This window comes from Natator depressus, chromosome 6 (assembly GCF_965152275.1).
Source record: "Natator depressus isolate rNatDep1 chromosome 6, rNatDep2.hap1, whole genome shotgun sequence".
NCBI lineage: Eukaryota > Metazoa > Chordata > Testudines > Cheloniidae > Natator > Natator depressus.
Window position 1 is genome coordinate 29818748 of NC_134239.1, and position 24412 is coordinate 29843159.

Here is a 24412-nt window from a genome sequence, read left to right on the forward strand (position 1 = left end):
TCATCAATAAAGGCTTCAAACACCTCCCGCCCTGAATTGAAAGGACCAGCCAACCTCTCTCAAATATACCTTCAGGCTTCACAACATGCCCAAGGGTCAATACACTCTGGTTCTGTCAACCTAGAGAGCAAGTTCCAGCATCCCCTCACTGCAGACACCCAGCATGTAGGTCAATTAAAATATACAATAAAATGCATCACAACCAAAATGTGACGTCTCAAGTCATCTGTCATTGGCTTCAGTACAAAATATTTCATCAGGGTGGGGGGGGAGGAGGCCTTCCCCAAAGCACATCATGTAGAGGGAAAAAATATTGGAATTGGGGTGGGCAAAAGGGGTAATAGCTAAACCCTTGTTGCTGCCATCTATGATGCATTTCATTTCTGTCTTCTTAAGGGCTATTTCTTTCTGTCCTTTCTCAGAAAAAAAAATTAGTTTTGCCTATGGAAAGATTCCAGGATTGGCCCTTTGGTTTGCAGCATTTCACTGGTACAACTTGAAAAAATATTGCTCAAGAATGTCACCGGAGTTTTACTTCCTTGGTTACAGAGATGAAATTTTGGTCCCCAGTGAGAAGAGAAGTGCTTTAATCTCTTTAAGCAGCTGTTTTGGCACCAGATCTAGAGGAATCCACTGGCCTGGTTTCCAGGCTGCACCTTTTCTTATGATGAGACAGCAGAATGTGCCAGAAGATCAAGGTCTACATTACAAACTTAAAAGAGAAGGCAGATGAAAAAAGCACAAGAACGGACCACTCCATCAACCACTCCAAACCCCTTTCTAACTAAGCATAGTCTATGTCTCTGAGGCAGTGTCAGGAAAAAATATGTACCCTGGAACTAGATGACACTAACCAAAGGACACTAACATAAACATCACACCTGGTACTGAAGGTTTTTGACCAAATCCTGCACTCTGAGTATTGAGTGAGGGAAAGGAGATGGTAGGAGAAGCAATTCTCCCCCACCCCAGTACTGTCCCCCACCCCTCCCATAGAAGTAGGCAGGCTAAAATCTCACTATAACACTTGAGAGCTGGGAAAGGTGACATTTAAACACACCAGCCTGCACTACACACCATATCCCCCAAAAAACATATCTAACCCCTCAGCCAGCTAGTACATAAGCTGCAGTGAGCAGAAAGTAGGAATAGCAAACAGGGATTTGCAGTGTGCTCCTGCTTCACAGTCTCTCTTCACCCCCTTCCTCACAGCCTGCAGAGAGGAGTCCTGCTCTGCACCACAGCATTCCTGTAGCAAAGGACACACTGGGCAGCATCTCTATTCTTCCTAGATGCACTGACCAAGATCCTATAAGAATTACAGACTGTTAATTTCCCTCATTAATTTTGATTCACACCTGTAAAGAGTCTTGGCTTTGGGTCAAACAGGGTGGCTCATAGTTAAAAGAGTTATCCCAGTCAGGTGAGCCCTGTGGACGATTTTCCCTCCAGCTCTCTACAAACTCTGCAATGTCTTCAGTCAATTTTCCTAAGAAATATACACAAATATTAAAGCATCAGTTTGACACAGAACAATAACTGCATTTGTATAGCCTCTTCCATCCGAGAACCTCAGATCTTAACAACCATGTCAAAGTGGCCATCTCTTTAAGAGTTGGGTCAGCCCCACTTGTGACTAATCAGTGGCCTCCCATCTGAGGCTGCAAGGTGAAGTTGATAGCCTGAAGGTCCGTAACATGACCAGCAAGATCTCAGCTGGTTAGGGAGGCCCTGTGATAGGCCCTGGAGCTCTGGAAATAGCCCAGCTGGTTGGTGTCTCCCAGGCAAATGACCTGGAAAGTGAGAGCCGCAGGGAGCAGGAAGTCTTCTACAGAAGACCATGGATTAAGGGAAAGAACCCAGTTATATGAAGCTCCCAAGAAGGTGGCCTGGAGAATGAGAATAACTAGGAGTCCCCGGATGATGGCAAAGACTTGGAATGTCTGAGAGAGGTGAGGGAAATACCTGTGGGAACTATAGCCATGTTCGGCACAGGAAGTATTTTATATATGTTTTTTTGCCTGCGTTTTTGGTTTAACCAATAAAGTGTACCCTGAGGTAAGGGCTGAAACTGACTCTGGCAGACCATTCGTTCTTCGTCGAGCTCGGTGAGGTAATTTAAAGGGCCAGCTGGGAGAAGGCAGCTAAGGGCTGCACTCTGCAATAAGCCATTAAACTTGAAAGCCCACTTTAAAGGTATAGAAATAATATCTCCATTTTTATTTTTGGAGAAAATGGGACACAAAAAACTTAAGGGCAAGAATTTCAAAAGTGACTAGTGATTTGGGGTTCTCAGCATGAGATACTTTAAAAAGGCCTGATTTTCAAATAGTACCAACCAACCACCCTCTCAAAATCTGGACCCTCTCATGTCTCAGGTTGGGTGCCCAGAAACCGAGGGTCTGAAATCACTAGTGAAAATCTTGGTTGAAATGAAATGACACATCACTTGAATTTTTGGTGGTGTTCTTTAATTACAAATTAAAGTTTAATTTTTATTGACTTATCCTCCCAAAATAGTTGTGGTATTTTCAGGTTGCCAGAGACTCCTTGTGCACTTAGAGAGAGAGGAGGGAAAATGTAAAAACTGCCAAATGTAAAAACCTATCTACTTTTTAGGTTCCTAGAACGCAAAGTATGAGTACAGTTCTAGCTGGGTGCCTGAGCCAAATGTTTAGTTTATTTTGAAAGGGATCCCCAACCATAAACCTTGAGACCATATTGAACCCAGATATCCTTACAGATAACACCTGACAGAAGAATTACAATATCTTATTTTAATTTCAAATACAGATCTACTTTTAAAGACAATTAAGACTACCATAAAAACTACATTGAATGGAGTTCATTTTTGACGAGGAAAATTAAAGTGAACTGAAGCAAACCTATATTAACATCATAACAAAGATGTAAAAATACTCACCATAACTAGTCTCAAGCTCATCCTGCAGGATAGCATTGTTGTTCCCGCATAACCCATGTGATTTGCCCAAGTAGTCTGGTGTCAACTTTATATAGACTGCAGATGTACCATCCCAAGCCAGAGTGAATGCATACTGGTGTCTAACTAGGATGTACCCAGCTAGTTTTTGGATGTGTACATTTCCTATAGCACGAGGTAACTGAACTCTGTGAAGGAAGTATAATTAAAGACAAAAGAACAAAGAATTTTTAAATGAAAAAAATCTCCATGTAAAGGAATTATTACTCAGTGATTTAATGACTTCCCTATGAACTTGCGGGAAACTGTGCTTTGAGTAACACTGATGTAAATCTGGAGTAACTCAATTGAAGCCAACGGAGTTGTATCAGATTCACATCCAACTCCAAACATGAATGCAGAAATTTTATCCTCTAATACCACAACATAGTTTTAAATGTCATTCTCCTAGTGCACTACTTTATAAACTGCAGAAATGTTACCATCAATATGCATGGCGTATTTGCCTTTTAGCTGCCAATAAGTGATGTTGCTTTTATGTACACTGATATGTCATGAGAATTGGTCCAGTGTAAAAACAAAACATACCACAATAAATGTGAATGTAATTACCCAAATCCTTTGTAGATGACCTCACTGCTCAACTTTATTTCTTCATCTCCAGAAAAGAATAGGCTAACGGACCTTTTGCAGGAATAGGGTGAAGATTTGCATTCCGGATCATTATTAACCTGCCAAATGATATTATTGGGGAGAAGTAACATTTTAATAACACTCTCAACATTCTCTATGCTGCCCAACTAATACCAACTAAAAGTCCCGATCATGACTTTTAGCAATCATCTCAGTGGGCAACAGGATAGTTTGGTCACCATGGCTTCAGTCCTGGGTTTCTCCAAGACTCCTAACAGTTGTGATATGCAGCACTATAGCTACGCTGCTGTAGTGTAGACACTTGCTACGGAGATGGAAAGAGTTTTTCCATTAACCTAGCTGCATCTACAGTAGGAGTTAGATCAACCTAACTATGTTGCATAGGGTGTGAAATTTTTCAGTCTAAGATTTAGCGGTAGACCAGGACTAATTTGGCCATCATCTTCTCTCCAGACTCTGAGCCTGATCATATCCTCCCAATTTTGCAGTGTACAAAGCAAATTCTATTTAAGATGCAATGATCTAACAGGAACTGGTGACTATAGGAGTTGCAGTTGACAAAATGATGCAATGAAAGTTACTGCTTTCCCTAGAGTTTAGTCACTGGAAACAATGGCAGTACACTAACCCAGAAAAAGAAGTACACAGCAGTGACGTGCCTGTGCGGGAAGGAGATCAAAGGTTGGTATCATGGCAGAGCATAAAGGGCAGGGAGAAGAATAAGAGAGACCAAATCAAAGATGCAGGAAAAAGCAGAATGAAGTAGGGTGCTGCATGCAAGGAGAAGTTGTTTGCGCTTCATGGGCAGTGCAGTGGGAAGCTGGGGAAGTGACTCAGCAAAGGGCAGGGGATTAGGTGGCTGAAATAATGTGTGGGAAAGACTATTTAAATTTTTAATATATAAAAATAATGCATGTGATATAAATTAAGAGACTATGTTAGAAATTATGTATTTGATGGAACTATTTCTGAAAGATGGTCAATAATGGCTCAGCTTCTTCTATATTATCAGTAATAGCTCTATTTCCATTAAAGATGAGTTAATATTCAAAATTTTTGATGTTTTTAAAAAATGCATTTCATTGTTATGAAACTGTGCTGCTTACATACTGCAATGACAGGTACTACAGAAACTCTAATACAGATATATTGTAGAATTTAAAATGAGTTTGATTATCTGGTATTACATGTCCTGATCCCAAGAGGTGCTGAGTACTGCAACTGGGAGTTGTGGGAACTCACTGAGCTGGGCCAACTATGAGTGAGTGGAATTTTGACCATGCAGCTTTAACTATGGTTTATATGTTTAATCGCACCCACAGAAATCATGAAAGCACAGGTGCCAAACCTGAGTGGCACTGTGAGCCCATGCACCAGGTCACAATACCCAGAGTGGGGAGCCAGGCCCAGCCCCACAGGACAGAAGCTGCCACTGTGGTATGAGTGCAGGGTGGGCTCGCTCTCCAGTTCCCCCATCCCCAGGCCTCCCCTCCACTCCACACTGGGCTTGCTTGGGATTAGGATTGTGGTGCTGGGGCAGAGGGTGCTGGGGCAGATGGTCGGTGCCCCTCTTGACTATAACTCAAGATCATGTCCCAGAAGAGTTTAGTATAGTGCCCCCATTGAATTTGGTGCTGCATCCACCTCTGGTGGTCAGCACCTCACCTGATCATGCCTATATATGTAAATGCCATTGATAACCCTTGTAACTTGTCTACAAATCATTTTTCCACTTTAAATTCACAAGTTATTTGTATGCCCTGTGATAGTATGAAACTGACTTAAAAATGCAGTCTCCCACCTGTATAGAGAAACTCTGTTCATCTATTTCATTCTGTCTCACAAGTACATATGTGGATTTCCCAGAGAAATAATAGTAGAGTCCATCAAAGGTTTCAAAATGGTATTGACCCCATGTTCGGCATATGTTATCCCTTTCAGCACCTGTGTTGTGCACTGGGGAGACAAAAGGAGAGCAATTTGAAAAGCATTAACCTTTTATTTTTTGATTGAACAGAAAAGTTTAAGAAACACAATGCATTTGTCCTTGGGATTGCAGTCCCACTTCAGGATACCTGCAACACTCAGAGCGGAGTAGATATGAGCTAACACTTCCAAATCTTCAGTTATGTCTCAGCATAACTCAAGGCCAGCAGGAAAGCAAGCAGTGGCTAGGAATTGTACAACTCCAGCTCTGCTTGTGTACTGGCTGCCCACCGGGCAGAGAGTGACTATGAGCTTTGATGTCTTTTGACAAAGGAAGGATGTCCTTGTGGCTGTGGGGCCTGTATACTCTTAACCCAACCCTGGACAGATTGCATTGTAATATAGAATTTTTTTTCTACACACCTGTCTGGCATCTTGATCCACTTGCATTAAATCGACTGCAGTCACAGAGCTCTCTGTGCACACATTCACCTCCATTAAAACACATGACTGCACCTAAGTAAAGAAACAAGGCTTATTAAAAACTAAGTGTGATAATAATTTACATTAACAAGGCCTTGCATGTGAGCCAATGGGTATTAGCTGTGCATCTGAAGGCTCGATGGGCTGACATCTTTCAACCTGAAGGATCCGAAAGAGCTTCACAAACAGTATTCATACAGGAATAACTTCACGATTGGAATGCAGACACATATGGCATGGAGGACTGGAGCCAAATGAACCACGCAATACACTACAATTCAGGCATGCCAAATTCACCAGAGAAGATCTATATTCTGATTTAAAAGGCTATGGCATCTTGAGGCACTTGTAACCCATCTATCACTGGAGTATCTGGGAGTCAACACAAGGATAGCAGGATACCTTAGAATCTAAAAGACCCCTGAACCCTAAAATGGATGAAGAGCTAAGTCAGCCCTGCCAAAATTCAAACCTGTTACTCCATGGAGTCTAGATATTTCTAACTGCTAGGCCACTAGTAATTCCCATTCCTTCTGATACCTTGTAAGGGTACCAGTCACAAATCAATCTTACAAATATAGACCTGAATCAGAGCAGAGATAGATGCTTTAGTTTCCATATTGATACTCTCCAACTTTTCTATGTAAAGTATTTCTATTCATAAACTACAGTATAGAAAGCAGAAACATTTTGATTTGTAATGACAATTTTGGTTTATCCAGAGTGGATCTCTATCAGAATCTTTTGGGCCAAATTTTCAAAGTATGATGTAATGGGTACACAAGCAGAAATATGCATTTAACTACCAAATTAGTACCCTGAAATGCAGCTTTGGGGGGCCAAAATATCTGCATGGGCATTTTGATGGGTTTGCCTATTTTGCCCATCTTTATCCTTCAAAGTTTGAGCTTACTTGGAAAATCACTGACTTTTAGTAACCGTACATAACTCCAATTACAAATCTGTCAATTTTATCTCCACAAGTATACAAAGTAGAAATAGTTTATAATATCCAGAGAAGAAAAGTTTGATAACATATCTGTTGTATGAAAATAAATGCATCATTGTCATTTAAAAGACTGGAGCTAAGCAGGCAAGTTGAACTTTGAAAGAAGTAACCTCAGGTAGTACAGCATTTGGATTTGGCCTTTTTTTGTTTTACTTATTTTTTCTCTAAAAATACTTCAGTCTTTAGATAGAAGCATATTTTTGCTCACACAATTATTGAAAAACAAACCATACTTATAACTCACAAGTCATGTACTGAAACACAATATAAGGTCAAGGTTTCACTGGAAACAGGTACTGTTCTCTTCTACTTCTAGGGAACATTAATGTTTTTTGCCTCTGTTTTCACTAACAAGGTCAGCTCCCAGACTGCTGCGCTGGGCATCACAAAATGGGGAAGAGATGGCCAGCCCTCTGTGGAGATAGAGGTGGTTAGGGACTATTTAGAAAAGCTGGACGTGCACAAGTCCATGGGGCCGGACGAGTTGCATCCGAGAGTGCTGAAGGAATTGGCGGCTGTGATTGCAGAGCCCTTGGCCATTATCTTTGAAAACTCGTGGCGAACGGGGGAAGTCCCGGATGACTGGAAAAAGGCTAATGTAGTGCCAATCTTTAAAAAAGGGAAGGAGGAGGATCCTGGGAACTACAGGCCAGTCAGCCTCACCTCAGTCCCTGGAAAAATCATGGAGCAGGTCCTCAAAGAATCAATCCTGAAGCACTTACATGAGAGGAAAGTGATCAGGAACAGTCAGCATGGATTCACCAAGGGAAGGTCATGCCTGACTAATCTAATCGCCTTTTATGATGAGATTACTGGTTCTGTGGATGAAGGGAAAGCAGTGGATGTATTGTTTCTTGACTTTAGCAAAGCTTTTGACACGGTCTCCCACAGTATTCTTGTCAGCAAGTTAAGCAAGTATGGGCTGGATGAATGCACTATAAGGTGGGTAGAAAGCTGGCTAGATTGTCGGGCTCAACGGGTAGTGATCAATGGCTCCATGTCTAGTTGGCAGCCGGTGTCAAGTGGAGTGCCCCAGGGGTCGGTCCTGGGGCCGGTTTTGTTCAATATCTTCATAAATGATCTGGAGGATGGTGTGGATTGCACTCTCAGCAAATTTGCGGATGATACTAAACTGGGAGGAGTGGTAGATACGCTAGAGGGGAGGGATAGGATACAGAAGGACCTAGACAAATTGGAGGATTGGGCCAAAAGAAATCTGATGAGGTTCAATAAGGATAAGTGCAGGGTCCTACACTTAGGATGGAAGAATCCAATGCACCGCTACAGACTAGGGAACGAATGGCTAGGCAGCAGTTCTGCGGAAAAGGACCTAGGGGTGACAGTGGACGAGAAGCTGGATATGAGTCAACAGTGTGCCCTTGTTGCCAAGAAGGCCAATGGCATTTTGGGATGTATAAGTAGGGGCATAGCGAGCAGATCGAGGGACGTGATCGTTCCCCTCTATTCGACACTGGTGAGGCCTCATCTGGAGTACTGTGTCCAGTTTTGGGCCCCACACTACAAGAAGGATGTGGATAAATTGGAGAGAGTCCAGCGAAGGGCAACAAAAATGATTAGGGGTCTAGAGCACATGACTTATGAGGAGAGGCTGAGGGAGCTGGGATTGTTTAGTCTGCAGAAGAGAAGAATGAGGGGGGATTTGATAGCTGCTTTCAACTACCTGAAAGGGGGTTCCAAAGAGGATGGCTCTAGACTGTTCTCAATGGTAGCAGATGACAGAACGAGGAGTAATGGTCTCAAGTTGCAATGGGGGAGGTTTAGATTGGATATTAGGAAAAACTTTTTCACTAAGAGGGTGGTGAAACACTGGAATGCGTTACCTAGGGAGGTGGTAGAATCTCCTTCCTTAGAGGTTTTTAAGGTCAGGCTTGACAAAGCACTGGCTGGGATGATTTAACTGGGAATTGGTCCTGCTTCGAGCAGGGGGTTGGACTAGATGACCTTCTGGGGTCCCTTCCAACCCTGATATTCTATGATTCTATGATTGAAATGTCAAATCACAATCAACAGTGTGTACAGTGAAATCATGGAGTGTCCTGATTCACTTCAGCTTTTGAAAGGGACAACTGTGTTATTTAAAGTTTGAACTTTTACTCCCCTTAGAAATACTAATATGAAGCCCAACCCTGCAAACCTACATGCAAGTACTGTGATTGGTTTCAATGGGCTTGTCTCGTGAGTGAGGCTTCAAGGATTTGCACCCATGTTTTATGATGCCAAGTCATCTCCCATGCATTATGTTTTCTTCCAAATATTGGCATTCACTGCACACAAATACAAAAAACACGAAGACCACCATATGCTCATTCTGAACTATTTTACTAGAATGGCTGAATTCTATTTCCTGTAGACTAATTTTAAGATCACAAATCAAAATGTTTTGACAAGCCAGGAAAGGAACATTCAAAGGATGCACTCCCATTACTTTACTGTGGCTGTCTTTAGCAAGATAGCAAGCTAAAGACTTCAGCAAGAGTAATTTACCAGTAAACTTAATTTCAAATGTTATTTTCCTGCCTCATTTCCTGTCCTTAGCTAGAAGTTCATTTTATTGATATTTTTCATTGCCAATTTTATACAAATACCTGCTATAGCAGGTGCCCAGTTTGTTATGCCAGCACTGGAGAACTTCAGTACAAATACCATTATAGATAAAATGAGCCACATAGTTCTTCCTTTTAAAAACTTTAATTCTACTAATAAAAAATAATCTGAAGTAAAGATGAGCACTGAAAGGTATCCTGTGAGAGTGATCCAGCAAAAGTAACTGCAGATTCAACAGCAAACAGAAATTAAGAAATTTCAAGTTTAACGAAAACAGACCATATTCATTTTAAAACTCTAATTGGAGTTTGATCTGATTTTCAAATGGGCCTCAAAAATGACACCCAGAAGTTTTGCATGGGCACCCTTATGCACATACAATTGCCTTTAAATGTGTACACCAGGTAACTGTGCATATAATTTCCATTAATAACCCTTCTAAATAACTATCACATGTGGGCTAAACTGAACTATGGCTATATAGGGATTGTCCTATGAAAGCATAACCAGTCTGAATCCCACCTTTTAAAACTGCATGGAGTTGGTTTATTGATCACAGTAGAGGTTTCACTATAAAATGCTCACACTTCAAATTTCTTCTGTTTTGTAAGATTTTATCTTCTTAAGAATTAGTCCCTTTGCTTAAAATCACACCTATGCTGGCACCTATAAGATTTCTCAGCACAGGAGCAACTTTTTGTCCAAGATTTTTAAAAATAGGTGCCTAAATCCATACTTGGTAACCTAAGTAAATGGTCTGATATGCAAACCTGCTGAGGACCTAGCAACTCCATTAACTATAATTGACTTCAACGGCTGCTGCTAGATACTCAGCACTTTTGCTAATTAGACACCTAAATCTATGTTTAGGAGGCTAATTTAGGCTATTATTTATGAAAATGTTCACATTCAACTGCAAGTGTTTCCACAATACCTTCACAGTTAGTCTACGGAAAGAAGCTGTGCCTTTTCCATATTAGGCACAGTGACTTTCATGAAGCGGACTCTCACATTTCAGCGTATGTGTATGTAAGGTAAATGTCACGTTATCTAGAAGTTGTCACCTGAGGAATTGATTTTAATATAATAAATGTTATATTTATATAATATAAATAGATTTATATTGTTTCAACAATATCTGAATGCAACATTTTGACATTTCCAAAGTGAAATATTTAATTCCATGGGGAAAAAAATCAAGATTTTGACTTTTTGTTCCAAATTGGGACAAATACAAATTTCAAAATCTCAAAAATGTTTGCAGGACAGAAATTCCATTTTCCAACCAGATCTAGAGACAAGAGACAGTGATTGAGAGGGTATATATACACACACTTACATGGAACTATTTCAATTACAAACTTATTTGAGATGTATATTAAGTGGCAAGGCAGAACAATGGGTCAGCTTCCTATATTCCCATTTCTGGATATCTGGATTCAAGCCCTGGTTAAAATAATTTCCTGGGATGCTGCTTCTGCACAATACAGCTGCCCTTGTCACAAAGGTACCACTCAACAGGCCACAGAGGTCAGCATGACTGGAACACTAGGATATGACCGGTCAGAGTTGGGAGAGCTTTTTCGAGGGTGGAAGGCAAACTCTACGGGCTGTGTATTGTGCTGCACTCCAGCCTACATTAATAGTCGGACTTCTGCTTTATCAAGAGACAAAGTTAACAATCATTTGGAAAAAAGGGGTAGTTATTGGTCACCAGCTTGCCTAGATATATAACCTGCCTTTAAACTGTTTGCAAATGAACATCTGGCTGCTGGGTCAGAAATAGTTTACATCTCCCAGTAACTTGCCCCTTTGTCAAGCTCAATTATTTCCAGTCAAATTGACAAAAACGAAAGCTGAACCCTCAGCCTCCCCACTTTGTTCCAAAGCCAGAGAACTTGGTTGCTCTTCTTCTTCTTCTCCTCCTCTGGGAGGCTGAGCAGCTGGGCTGAAAGCTTGTCAGTTTTACTTGTGAAATTGACAAGAGCCTTCCCGGGGGAAGCCGAAAAATTCCGTGATGGTTCTCCCCACATGAGTTTTTTTTTTCCTGAAAACCTTCCATTTTTTATCTTTCATCCTGGCTGGGAACAATTCCCCCACCCGAAAACATGAGCTTTTTCACCATTTTCCAACACTTTGCCCATTAGGAGTGAGTAAAGACCACTGAAAATACTTGCCAGGCTGCAAACATCACTGTGGCAGGACGAATGCAGCAGGTAAATTGTTTGCTCATTATCATGACATATGTTTCTAACAAACACAGAGGCCCCGATTCTCCATTGCACATGATCAGCTGTTGTGGACCATGGCAGGCACAGGAAGCTGCTTGCGACTCACCGAACCTTAGATGCCCAGCCCCTGACAAACTTAGAGCAGCAGGTGGCCTAATCCAATTTCCCCAGTGGAAACTCCATAAAGAGTTTACAATAGCAGATCAGCTGTAGTGGAGCTCATCTCCATTGCGCCCCCTCCTGCCCCCAGGTTACATCCTTCTCCCCCTTACACTGGGGACAGGGTGAGCATCAATCATAGGTAGTAACTACACCACTTCTGCTAGCTTTACCAGGGTGGATAATCCACCTGCACAAGAGGAATTCTCCTGTAAGCATTTTAGCAAAGAGCAATTTGGCACTGGAAAATACAACCCGGATGATTGAAAATGCACATAAATCAAGAATGATTTTGATAATGGCATAATTAATCCCTTTTGCACTCTACAGCTGCCTTCCTCAATCCCTCCCCATGGAAATTCACCTCTGAGTATAGGGCCTGTGTAACATGGACATACCCCAGTCGTCAGCAGGCGGAATCACCTCTGGGACCTCTGGAGCTTAGTGCATGAGCCTCCACTGCATGAGCGAAAAGCCAACTGGCTGTTAGCTAAGGCTGTAGAGCAGACTCATTTTTTCTCTCTCTCTAAGTCATCTCCGTGCCACTAGATAGGACAGAACACCACACCCAGAATGTGTGTGGGTTACACCTGTACAAGGCTTTTGCACCACAAACCCTTTTTGGAAAACTTAAGTGGTGCATAAGCCTACTAATGGGTCTCTGAAGTAGGATGAATTTTATGCATAATAGCACCTTTCATTCCTGGTCCTGCCCACTGTCTCCCAAGATTGGGAATAGAACTCAGGAATCCTGACTCCCAACATGTTGCACTAGCCAGTGTCTTTAGTAAAGTGATGAGCTACTGCCTTCAACAAGAGTAATTTAGCCTTCAGTGTGAAAGTCATTAGGCATCTGTCCTTCTCGATAAGCTAAATGAAATGCAAATGTCCACTTTGATTGGGTTGTCTGAATTGGCTGAGGTGCTGCTGTGTTCTGAAAATTGAATGAATCCCCAGATAACAGTTTACACTGATAACAAAACTAGTCAGGTGATCTGACAGGCTTCAGGTTGTCCTTCCTTTCACAAAAAGGTGGGTACATATAGAGCACTGTGTCAGTGTAAAGCAGTTAAGTATTACCAGCGCAGTACAGCCTGATTTCAGTCCTGCTTCACTAGGTAGTCACTCAGAAGGCCTGTGATACCGTGGAAGTGGAAACCTGGGTTACTTTAATTTTGTTGCACCTATCAAGTAGCTCTTTAGGCTTTCACTGAACAACATCTCATGCCAGTATTCAGCTTCCTTTCAATTTGTAATCATCTTAAAAACCCCAACATGTTCTCAAGCCAAGTGAATCTTTTCAAGCTGGAGTTGAGGGTGTCATCTCAGCATGTATTTAAGTGTTTCTGACCCTCTCCAAAATCCGGTGCTAGAAATTGCACAAAGTGAGATACATTGGGTTTGGATTTCGCCAGCGTTCGAGTGACATAAATGTGTCACTCTGGTGTCTCAACAGCAATGCAATTTTCAAAATAGCCCACGGCAAGACTTTCAAGACAAAGCAACCTCCTGCATTTGGCAGGCAGTTTTTTGATTGTGTGTGCCTGGAAGAGCATTATACAAAATGGAACAGAAAGATGGGAGACCCTATAAAAGAAACTACCCTTCCCTCTTCCCCATACACACCACACATACCCACACATAGACACATGATTCATCCATTAACATTTCTTACTGACAAAACTGTGTGTGTCTTTGGGATGTTCTGTTAGGAAAAGTGAAAGGATTTTCTTGCATAGAAGCAGGAGGTTCTATGCTACAGGATTCAACAACTAAATCTCATATAGTATTGTGTTGTGAGCTGTATATTCACTCAGGCTTTGGAGTACCTCTGAATAAAGCAGGTGAAGCACCATCACACTGAACATCACAGGTGACATTCACTCCCATGCAGAGGGCTATGGTATGCAGCACTTAAGTCCCACTTGTAGATCTAAAGTGAAACTTAAGTGGTGCATAGACTCTGTGTTGGCTCTCTCCATAGCGGTGAATTTCATCCTATTTAGACTCTTAATTCTTTGGAGCAAGGATCTTGTCTGTATATATGTGTATAAAGCATCCACCTTCACACTCTGTATAAAGTAACTGGCTTCATTAAGAGGGTAAAAGTAATCACAGTGAGGGTTGAAAGAGAATTCAATTGAACTACCCTGATTTACACCAGCTGAGGACCTGGCCCATAGTTTTCACATGCTAAACCCACAGTTCATCCTCAGTGAAATGCTATCTTGCTTGTGTGTTTCTCCATAGTTCCAAGACACAACAATATCTTGTAACTCGGTTACTGGCTAACATCCTGAGCCCAATCCTGAGCCCAATTCTAAGAAGGCCAAGGGCCACAGCTCCCACTGCAATCTATAGAAATCGGAGATGCTCAGCAGCACCCAGGAGGCGTTCAGCATTTTACAGGACAAGACTAGAGAGAATACTTGATGATAAGGTTTGATTTAAAGGATTTATTTGCATGCGTTTGAGATACTCACGTCACTTATGAGTAGCAATGCCACCACAATAGTGATGCAGATTTGGATCCCAAACGAGCACCTGTAAAACACTTCCACCACCCAATGCCATTATATATTGCATAGATGTCAAGTGTTTCATACATACTATTTTTTTAAATAGTTTGAGTAGAAATTTTTTAAAATTGTGTTAGGGCTATGGCATTCCTTTGCTCAGGAGTCTGAGATGCTAGAATAAATCCCAGTAAAGTGGTTTAGTGGACAGGTGATGTGTTCATAGACATGCTCAGATAAATTGTAAAGGTATGTGATCAATTTATTTATGACATGCTTGTACAATTATCACATGGGTATCTTAGAAAGAGAGAATGAGTGGAAAACCCCACACATAATGAATTAATCTTGATTTTATGTGATGACTGAGCTTTCCTTTTTCTTTACTAGAATTGTGTCTTCGGTTTTTAAAAATATCCTGACAGTTGTTTTTCTTTTTAATGTGCTCTCCTTCAATTTTTTTAAGATTGTAGGAACACAAATATTGCCTGGTTCTTCATTCCATATCCATTACTCCTGTCCTTCCTAGACCCTGCAAGAGCGTATTTATAATCCATGAGAACTTTTTATATTTATAAAGTTTCAAAGTGATGCTTAATAGCCAAAAATATTGCGTCTGAGATATTACAGACAACAAATAATTGTAAGGTTGAAAATTAATTGCTAAATATATATCCATCTATATAAATCATAAAAACAGTAACTGCACTTAAAATAAACTGAGATTTTAAAAAGTTGAGGGCCCTAATTCTAAAATAGACATTAAACCCAGCAGAATATCAAATACTAATAATAAGGCTTTGTGGTTCTATATCACCTTTAATATGAAGAACATGATCAGTTTATGAAGTCTCTTAGTATCCCTGTTAGGCAAGAAAGTACAATTCAAACAAGTAAATAGAAGCACAGAGAGGGCAGGAGACTTGTCAAACATCAGGAAGGAGGACAAGCCAAACTCTGCACTGGAACAGGGGTGGCAACAAGTGGTGGCCTGTTTCTTTAGAGCAAGAAGCAGGGGTGGATTGGTGCAAGAGCTTGGGTGGCAAGAGATAGAGCATGGCTCGGTGTGGCAGCAGGGAGGACTGGGCAGATCTGGGGCACAGGTCCATGGAGGCAGGGATGGGCGTGGGCTCAGTGCTGGGGTTGCAGTGTTGGCACTGCAGTTAGTGTGACATCCCTGTAACAAGGGCAAATGTCACAAGCCTCTTTTTAATGAGACATATTGCGGCGTTTGCTACCTTGAAGAATGTGGCCTCCTTGTAATTCAGGGTAGGGTCTATGCCCTTTTCTCTCTTGGCATTATGCTTCTGTAGCTAGCTAATAAAACTGAGTGTCCTGTACTGAGGCACTAGTTTATGGGGAGGAGAGGGGTTAGAGGCATGCTAGTACTTTCAGCAGCGTGACTTCCCTGCCATAAGGATTTGAGTTGCTGCCCTTTATTCCCTTGGTTTGATGCTACTTGAACCAGCTGCTCCAAATGAGCCCCCTATAAGCAGGGTTTAGCTCTCCTCAGACACTATTGAGCATGTCCCCAAGAAACTGTGCACAGAGAGCTGTCCCACAGCACTTGGTTTCCAACTTGCCTGGAGTTCTACAGCCAAGCTTCTGGTCTCACTTTGCTGTTAAGATTCCGCAGCACTTGCTGGTACATTGAAAAACAGAGGCTCTTCTGGCACTTTTGAAACGAAGCAATCAGCATAGTCTTCCTTTTCCCATTGACTTTGGAATACATGTCACATATTCTGCTTTTAATCATCTAACATGCTGATTTTGTTTTAAAAATTTGGAACTGCTCGGAACTTGCTTAGTTGCGTAGGGTAATTTTGGAGATTTTGGCTTTGGGGTAGGATTGAATTGGTAGTTTGGTCACCTGGGGGAAGCTTGGGAGGAAGTGAGAGCCCCACAGAAGAATAGGAGGACAAGCTAGAACTCTGTTAGAGCTAGAATTCCAGGAAGTCAGCAGACCCAGGAAAGGAACATTGACTTATTATTGACGCTCAGGGGACTCTGCTCAGCCCTGTCCTAAGGCTATCTGACTTATACACACACATTCTAACACTTCAAAGCAGAAGTGGAAAAGAAGAAGAAAACATTTCAGAAATGGCTAGGGAAAGGCTGGAAAGAAAACAAGTCTCTGACGATGGAGGTGAAGGAAGGGGTCTCTGAGCACAGTGACATCCCTGTAACTAGGTCTAGGGTCACTCATGAACAGTCTAAGGCAGGGGTCTCAAACATACAGTCCGCAGGCGGCCCACGGAGTTATTTCTTGCAGCCCTCCATAGCTCCACTCACTCCCCACCCTGCCGCCTCCCGCCAAAGCAGGGGTTTGTTCTCTGCCCTTCTGCCACTGTACCCTTCCCTGCAATTAGGATTTGAGACGCTGTCCTTTAGTCTCTTGGTTTGATGCTTCTTTGGCCAGCTGCTCAGAATGAGCCCCCCGGTAAGCAGGGTAAAGCTCTCCTCGGGCACTATTGAGCATGTCCCCAAGAAACCGTGCACAGAGTCCTGTCCTACAGCACTCTTTTTCTAACTTGTCTGGAATTCTACAGTCAAGCCTCCTGGTTTGTGTCTCACTTTGCTGTTGGAGAGAAGATTCTGCAACAGTTACTCGTCAGTTCAAAAAGAGAGGCTCTTCTGACACTTCCGGAATAAATCAATTAGTGCAGTCTTCCTTTTCTCATGGACTTTGGAATATATTGCAATTAATTTCACACTGCCTTTACTCTTCTAGTCCCTCCCCCTTTTATTTTTTAAGGCTTGTGAACTGCATTGTGTTAATGGGAAATCTAGAGACTTTGACTTGAAGTTGAATTTACTTCAGAACATTCCTCTGTTATTTTCCTTTCTTGGTGTTGTGCTAATTTCTCCAGCTAATTCATTTCTTCCTTTAAAGTACTTTCTAACTGTATTCAATCAATATTTATCATTCCCCTTGTACACTTTAGTCTTACTTCTTTGATATTACCTTAACTTCTGCATCTATCCCTGACTTTATTGTGTCATTTTATTACATTTTGGAATTACTTAGTATGAAAAGAAACCATTTTTCCCCCTGAAATAAGTTATAGTATCTTTTTATTCATTGAATTGAAACTCTGTTTATGCTGCCTAAAATCATGTAACATGCTTCTAGTTTTTCTATTGAAATCCATTTGAATTTTGTTAAAACTCTGAACTCTGTATTGAACGCTTTTTCTAGCCTCATGACGCTGATGACAAGAATGAAGCACCCAGTGGAAAAAAAGAAAGGAAGGACAGAGAAGGAAAGGCAACTGGTGAGAAGGAGAGGAGAAATACTTGATAAAAGCACAGTATCTATTGTGACAAAGTTCCTGCTCTACCTTGGTGGGTCTTGCGCTTATTGGCGGATTTGCTCGCCTTGGAGCTTCACGGCAGCCCTTAGTTTGGCTGTTTTCGTGAACCCACAGTCCAGGTCAACTCCTCCTGTGTCTGACCAGGAGTTGGGAGGTTTGGAGGGAACCTGGGCCTGCCCTCTACTCCGGGTTCCAGCCCAGGGCCCTGTGAAATGCAGCTGTCTAGAGTGCCTCCTGAAATAGCTGTGCGACAGCTACAACTCCCTGGGCTACTTCCCCATGGCCTCCTCCCAACATTTTCTTTATCCTCACCATAGGACCTTCCTCCTGATGTCTGATAATGCTTGTACTCCTCAGTCCTCCAACAGTATGTGTTCTCACTCTCAGCTCATAGTGCCTCTTGCTCCCAGCTCCTTACACGTGCACCACAAACTGAAGTGAGTTCCTTTTTAAACCCAGGTGCCCTGATTAGCCTGCCTTAATTGATTCTAGCAGCTTCTTGATTGGCTGCAGGTGTTCTAATCAGCCTGTCTGTCTTAATTGTCTCCAGAAGGTTCCTGTTTCTTCTGGAACCTTCCCTGTTACCTTACCCAGGGAAAAGGGACCTACTTAACCTGGGGCTAATATATCTGCCTTCTTTCACTCTTCTGTAGCCATCTGGCCTGACCCTGTCACACCAAATAAATTTGTTAGTCTCTAAAAAAAAAAAAAAAAAAAAAAAAAATACTCTCCTATAGCCATCTGGCCCAACCCTGTCACACTATGAATCCATTTAATATTTCCAAAGTAAAATTTTACAATAGTCTCACCTATGAACAAAAATTGAACTAACAATGCATTAATAGGTTTTCTAAAGCAAAAGTAAGTAGGACTTATGTGACTTGTAAAAAAAAAAAAAAAAAAAAAAACCACAAAAAAAAGTTTGTATTCTCTTCAGGTCATTATCATATCCAGCCCTGTGGCAGCTGAGTGCCTTGGAAAGATAAATGAAACAAAACAGGTGACTAACATCTGTCACCTACCAAATGCCGACTCGTGTTTATCACAACACTTTGATGACTAAATAAGTTTCCTGAAATGTGAGAACATGCCAACACTGCATCTTATCTAATAAGCATTGATAGTCCCCCAAGAAAACTTGTTAGTAATGAGCCTATAAAGCATGCTTTGTGTGTTGTGCATTCATGTTGGTAGAAAAATAGGACATATTTTTGGTTTAAATTATGAAACACTCTTTACTATTCTTTCACAGTCATTTTGATGTTATTGTTTGAAGATTTGGGCTTTATTAAGGTTAGCAAACAGTCATTTTGACATTTTGACATTATTTAAGTCTCCGTTGGTTATAGCAAGTTTTTCCGAGCCGTAGAATCATTTAGAAAGGCCACCTGGAAAAGTAAATTGAAAAACCAATTGCTAGTAGGCACCCTATTAACCCATCTCTTTTCTCTCAATCCATAAGAACCCCCACTTTTGATACCAAAACAGTGCCATAGTGATAATGTCATGTAGAACTGAATTATGACAATGCAGAATTAAGAAACTCCCAGCAGCACTTCATGAGTTTAGCATTTCTGCAGACCACTGAGATCCCTTAAGCCTCTAGCTTTTTAAAACGTTGCAATTGTATAAAGCTGTTCACACAATGAGGTGTTGAACAATAGATAATATTAAAAGAGCCCTTATTTTAGTACTGGTAATTAATTCTATTCTGTCCTGAGAAGATCCCCACTTCTGATGCTTTTGTGAAAGGAGTTAATTAAATTCATTGTCACTACTTGATAAAACTTTATTCGATGTTAAATTCATAGATTTAACTTTATTATTTGTCATAATCTTGCTTTATTTTACTTTCTATAATTCTTTAATGTAGTTTAAAGTGTATGACTTCAGAATTAGTCTCAATTTTCTTTGGTTAAACAAGGAATCCAATAAATGTGCAAAGAATCTGGGTATGATTAGCCTTATTTTTTACCTTTGTTTTATGGTCTTTGAATATTACTGCCCTGTAATGGTGCAAGTTTTCATTTTTCTCTTGTTCTCTGGAATCGTGCATTTTGGCAGGTTACAGAGTGACCTCCAAATGAGGATGAAGAACTCACTGCCACTCAGGTGCGTACAGTTTTTCTTCTTCGGTTTCTAAGGTGCACAAGAGTGGAACTTTATTTGATCCCCTGCCTCACATCTCTCACCTACTGCCCACAAGTCTCCAGTCAGCTGTAGACTTCTCCACTCCTGTGGATCTCTTGAGTTGTGCAGGAGCAGAGGCCAGTTCCTAAGCATGCTATATTGCAAGGCCTCTGTCACTTCTATGGCAAAGTTGGCCTAAAACATACAGGTCCTCCAGATTCTGCAGCATTTTATAGTTCAGAAAAGTTCAAGTAAATTAAAATATGAAAAATACAATAATCCCATGTTTATTTTTAAAAAATAATTTTATGTTAGTGCTAAATACTCAGTGTGTCAGGTTTTTGTACTGAAAATAAAAAACTGCATTGGGTGGGAGAGAGCTGGAGGTTTAGATAACTGGGAAGGGGGCAAGAAGATATAAAATTACTCTACGTTAAGTATTGCAAACAGTGCTAATGCTCTGAGCAAAGTTTCTGGTGAATAATTAATTTACAATGAGTTTATCTTTTGTGGCAAAGATTCATTTCTATTGTACCAGATTCATTTTCTTCCACAGAAAAACTCAGGGTGAGCTAGGGTGGCATTTCTGATTTATTACCCTTCCCTTATTATTCAAAAAAGCCAATTTGGAAAGCAAAAAGTGATATTTTTCACCTACTGTATGAAAAGTGTTTATATATGTCTAAGGAAAGACAAAAGCTGAAGAAAGCTATGGTTCTATAGATAGGATGAGGGGAAATTTTAACATTCCAACACAATAACTGCTATAATATGAAAAACAGAATATCTATTGTAAGACTAGTATACAAAATGGCTTTAACATGAGGGGGAAATGGGTTTCAAATATGCTGTCTTGCCACCACAGTTGAATCAGTTTGAACTTCAAAGTTTGTTGGCACTCAGCAGGTCTACTCTCTGCATTCCACCTTTACAGCCTGGAGCTGTGTTGGGTAATGGCATGTCCTAGGTACCCCAGTGACTGACACCCAGCCTAGGATGGATTGATGGGTCAATTTAATGACTCATTTCTCAGAGGGCTCTGTGGTCTTGTCTTCCATAAGAAAAGAAGTGTTTACTTGTTAGCTAACAAGTAAATTTAAAAAGTAAAATTCTAGTGAAGACGAGGCAGATTGTAGTTTTAACACAAGTTAGCAGGTCAAGGTAAAGACTAAGGGGAAGCTTAGAGTTTACTTTGACCTGCTAACTTGTGTTAAAACTTACAGCCTGCCTGGTCTTCACTGGGGCCTCGCCTTGACAACCCCATTCACTCAAGTGAATGACAGTGGAGCTGGTCTAGCTGGAGTATGAGCAGCAACACTGCAAAGCCATACTTGAATTAGTGAGTCTACAGGGGATATATCTCATGGGATTTTACTTTGTATTAGTTAAGAACACATCTTTTTCCTAGTGAAGATGCAGCTTTTGTGTTTTAATTGCACAAGCGTTTCCAAAGTATAAAAGAGGATGATTACCACTACCCTAAGGTCTGTCACAGCCAAAAATCTCCCTCCTCCCTGGGTTTGTTTAAATTTCCCTCATCACTTCTCGATGAGTCATTGATCATTCGAGTAAATATATCTCACCCACATTCTGGGCTTTGGAATAGAAAAAAGTATCTGTCACATTGACACCACAGTCACTCTCCTGTATTTGGATTATGTTTTTGGTTTTCTCCCCTAATTTATGATCCCTGAGTCTGTCTGATTTTTGTAGCCATGTTCTGGAGTAGCCTTAGTCTGTCATTCTCTACAAAGCTACTTGGTCCAGTGTTCTTCTGAATATAGAGAGTAATATTCAGTGTACAGCTGCTACACCACCAAGCCTCCAGGCAGCTCTGATACTGTTTTATTACATTTCCAGACAGGGAAGTATTTGGGATAGCTGATATCTTCCATTCCCCATCCTTCAGCACGAAGGCCTGTATCCCTTATTATTAGTCTTGGCAGAACTCAATATTTTTAAAGTTTCAATAAATATTTAAATTTTCACAGTGGTGGGAAATTATGGGGGATCAGATAATTATCTAATGACCTTAGATGTTGCGATTCAAAAATTTAAAGTTTTATAACAGTTAACATACAACCTGTCAAAATGTCAAAATTTTAGTCTTAAATCAAACTAAATTTCTCAAGCAGCATTTTCCTTACTTTGCCAACCTGTACATTTTGATTATCGATGGAAATATTTTGTCAGTTTGGGTGTAGATAGTGAAATTGATGTTTATTGACATTTACTAATAACAGTTACATTGCACCTGGAGATTCATCAGGTCAGGCCCCATTATGGTAAGTGCTGTAAAAACATTTTTTTCCACATGTTGTTCTAATTCCCCATGTAAGACTTAATACTTATATCAAACTATTTCATGAGTTGTCTATTACTCGTCGTATTCAAAAAGAAAAGTAGCTTACTGGATCCTTCACATTTCATACTACGGAAGCTTCTTTCCCAGGATGAGGATGTTGTAGTAGATGAAAAGATATAAACTGAAGTTCCAGGCTCCTTTACAAAAACAAGAAAAAAAAACTCATTTAAACAATTATATTGTTGTTTGTTCAAGCTATTTTTCACCTCTTAAAATCCAATAGTAAATTCTCACCTTTTTACTAGAATTCATACTTAGATAATGACTCTGAGCAGTCAAATAGATTAGGGCCATATTGTACCATCAAATTTTAGCAGGGTTAAAGGACTTTAAATAGATTGGAATAAAGGATTCTTATAAAAGACCTCAGACACATTATGTTCCAGTTATTATACAGAGGTTTAAAAAAAAACCATAGTAACAACTTCTAAAATACCAATATGAGCTACACAAACTGTATCCACACACTCCTCTTTCCCCCACCTCCCAACAATTACAGCCTCTGCACCTTAATGCTTTTATTTAACAAAGGCACTGAGTGCAAACAATTTCCTGTTTTGGAAATTCTCATCACCAAATGAAATAGTCCAAGAAATGAAAACCTAGGAATTTACTACTGCAAACTTGTTTACCATTGCATGTGTGCTGTACTCCTAAATAAAATAACTCTTACTAACAGGACACAGTTAGGCAAGGTCTTTTCTTAAAGTAAACATATATTCCATTTTTAAGGTCATGGCCTGATCTAAAGTCCATTGAAGTTAACGGGAGCCTTTCAATCAACTTCAATAAACTTTTGGTTAGGCCCTAAAAGCTTCCCATCATCTGTGTCTCAATCCCTCTCTCCAACTCTGTAAATTTCCATAATGTATTGCTCAAAACTATGGTCAGGTTCTCTTCTTATGTTCCCTTTTTCATGAATACTTCTGCTGTCATCTCCACTAGGCAGCTAAGCTTTCTAATTTGTCTTGTTTTTTCCCCCCCATTCCATGTTTGCAAAGTTACTATGAGTTACATACCTCTAGATCCTGTTTCCTTTCCCAATAAATTACCCTTTTTTTTGGGGGGGGGGGGAGGCCTCTCATTGTTTCTAGTCCATTTCACATATGTTCTTCTTTGTTGGAATTCCCATTGCGCCACAATTCTCTTATTTTACCCTTTCAATTCCTTTTTCTCTTTTGCATTCTTTCAATATTAATCTCTTCTGTTTCTTTCTTTCCCCAGATTGCATTCTGTCCTCCCATCAAGTAACTTAACTATTCACAATGCAAACAACTCCCTGCTCCCAACTTCACTTACTTCCATAGTGGGCATCTGTATCACATATCTTTGAATTTGAAATGGAGTTGGTCTAATCTAACAATAGAAGCTCATGCCAGCACTTTAAAAACAGTTTAGGAGTACAGTCTAACCTTTCAGCCCTGGCCATCATTAATCTAACAGCCTCCAGAAAATTTAAAGAGACAACATCCTTTAGTACCATTTAATCAAAGAGGCTTAAACCCATAGTCCTATATTATGCATTTAATTATTTTGATAACTTCTTGAAAGTGCAAAGCCTTGGAGATGTACAGGCAAATATAATTTGCCTATGTTGCGATTTGGTATTTGCCCAATTTATAGGAAAAATGTAGCTTGCATGTACGACTAATATTTTTGTACATACAGATATGAAAAAACTGCAGCTACAATTGTATCCATTTGCTTTTGAAGATGTGGCTTCTAGTATCCAGATTCCGATGTAATATATGGTTAACAAGGGACTGTCTACATTAAATGGGATAGTAACAGATGCGGTATCAGTGCTTGTAATGCAATAAAACCAAAACACCTATTTTCAGAACCGTTAAAGACTATTTTCTGTCCAATTTTGGATAGGAAACAAGTTGCAAAATGACCATCCTTTTTTTTTTTTCTATTGCAACCCTTTATAAATAGGGAATATTTTTATATCAGCTCTTGTAAAAAGTGTGCTTTAATGCACCCATGGCCATTAAGTTTTGTTCAAAATCTATTGATATACAAAAGGCATCAAACCCTGTAAAAATGTATCAAACACTACATTTCAAGGCTGGTGTGAACAAAGGTGTTCACAGAGTAGAAAATTTTCCAAAATGCC

At 40.4% G+C, this 24412-nt stretch overlaps 1 protein-coding gene across 1 annotated transcript in view; it reads right to left on the reverse strand.

Annotated features, from left to right (window-relative positions):
• Positions 1 to 24412, reverse strand: part of OTOG (otogelin) — a 165346-nt gene that overhangs the window by 136588 nt on the left and 4346 nt on the right. The window contains exons 4-9 of the mRNA XM_074954907.1: positions 22340 to 22430; positions 5945 to 6037; positions 5397 to 5551; positions 3554 to 3672; positions 2924 to 3129; positions 1359 to 1489 (exon numbers count right to left, since the gene is read on the reverse strand). Coding sequence (XP_074811008.1) covers positions 1359 to 1489; positions 2924 to 3129; positions 3554 to 3672; positions 5397 to 5551; positions 5945 to 6037; positions 22340 to 22430 — 795 coding nt within the window. The remainder of the gene's footprint in view (positions 1 to 1358; positions 1490 to 2923; positions 3130 to 3553; positions 3673 to 5396; positions 5552 to 5944; positions 6038 to 22339; positions 22431 to 24412) is intronic.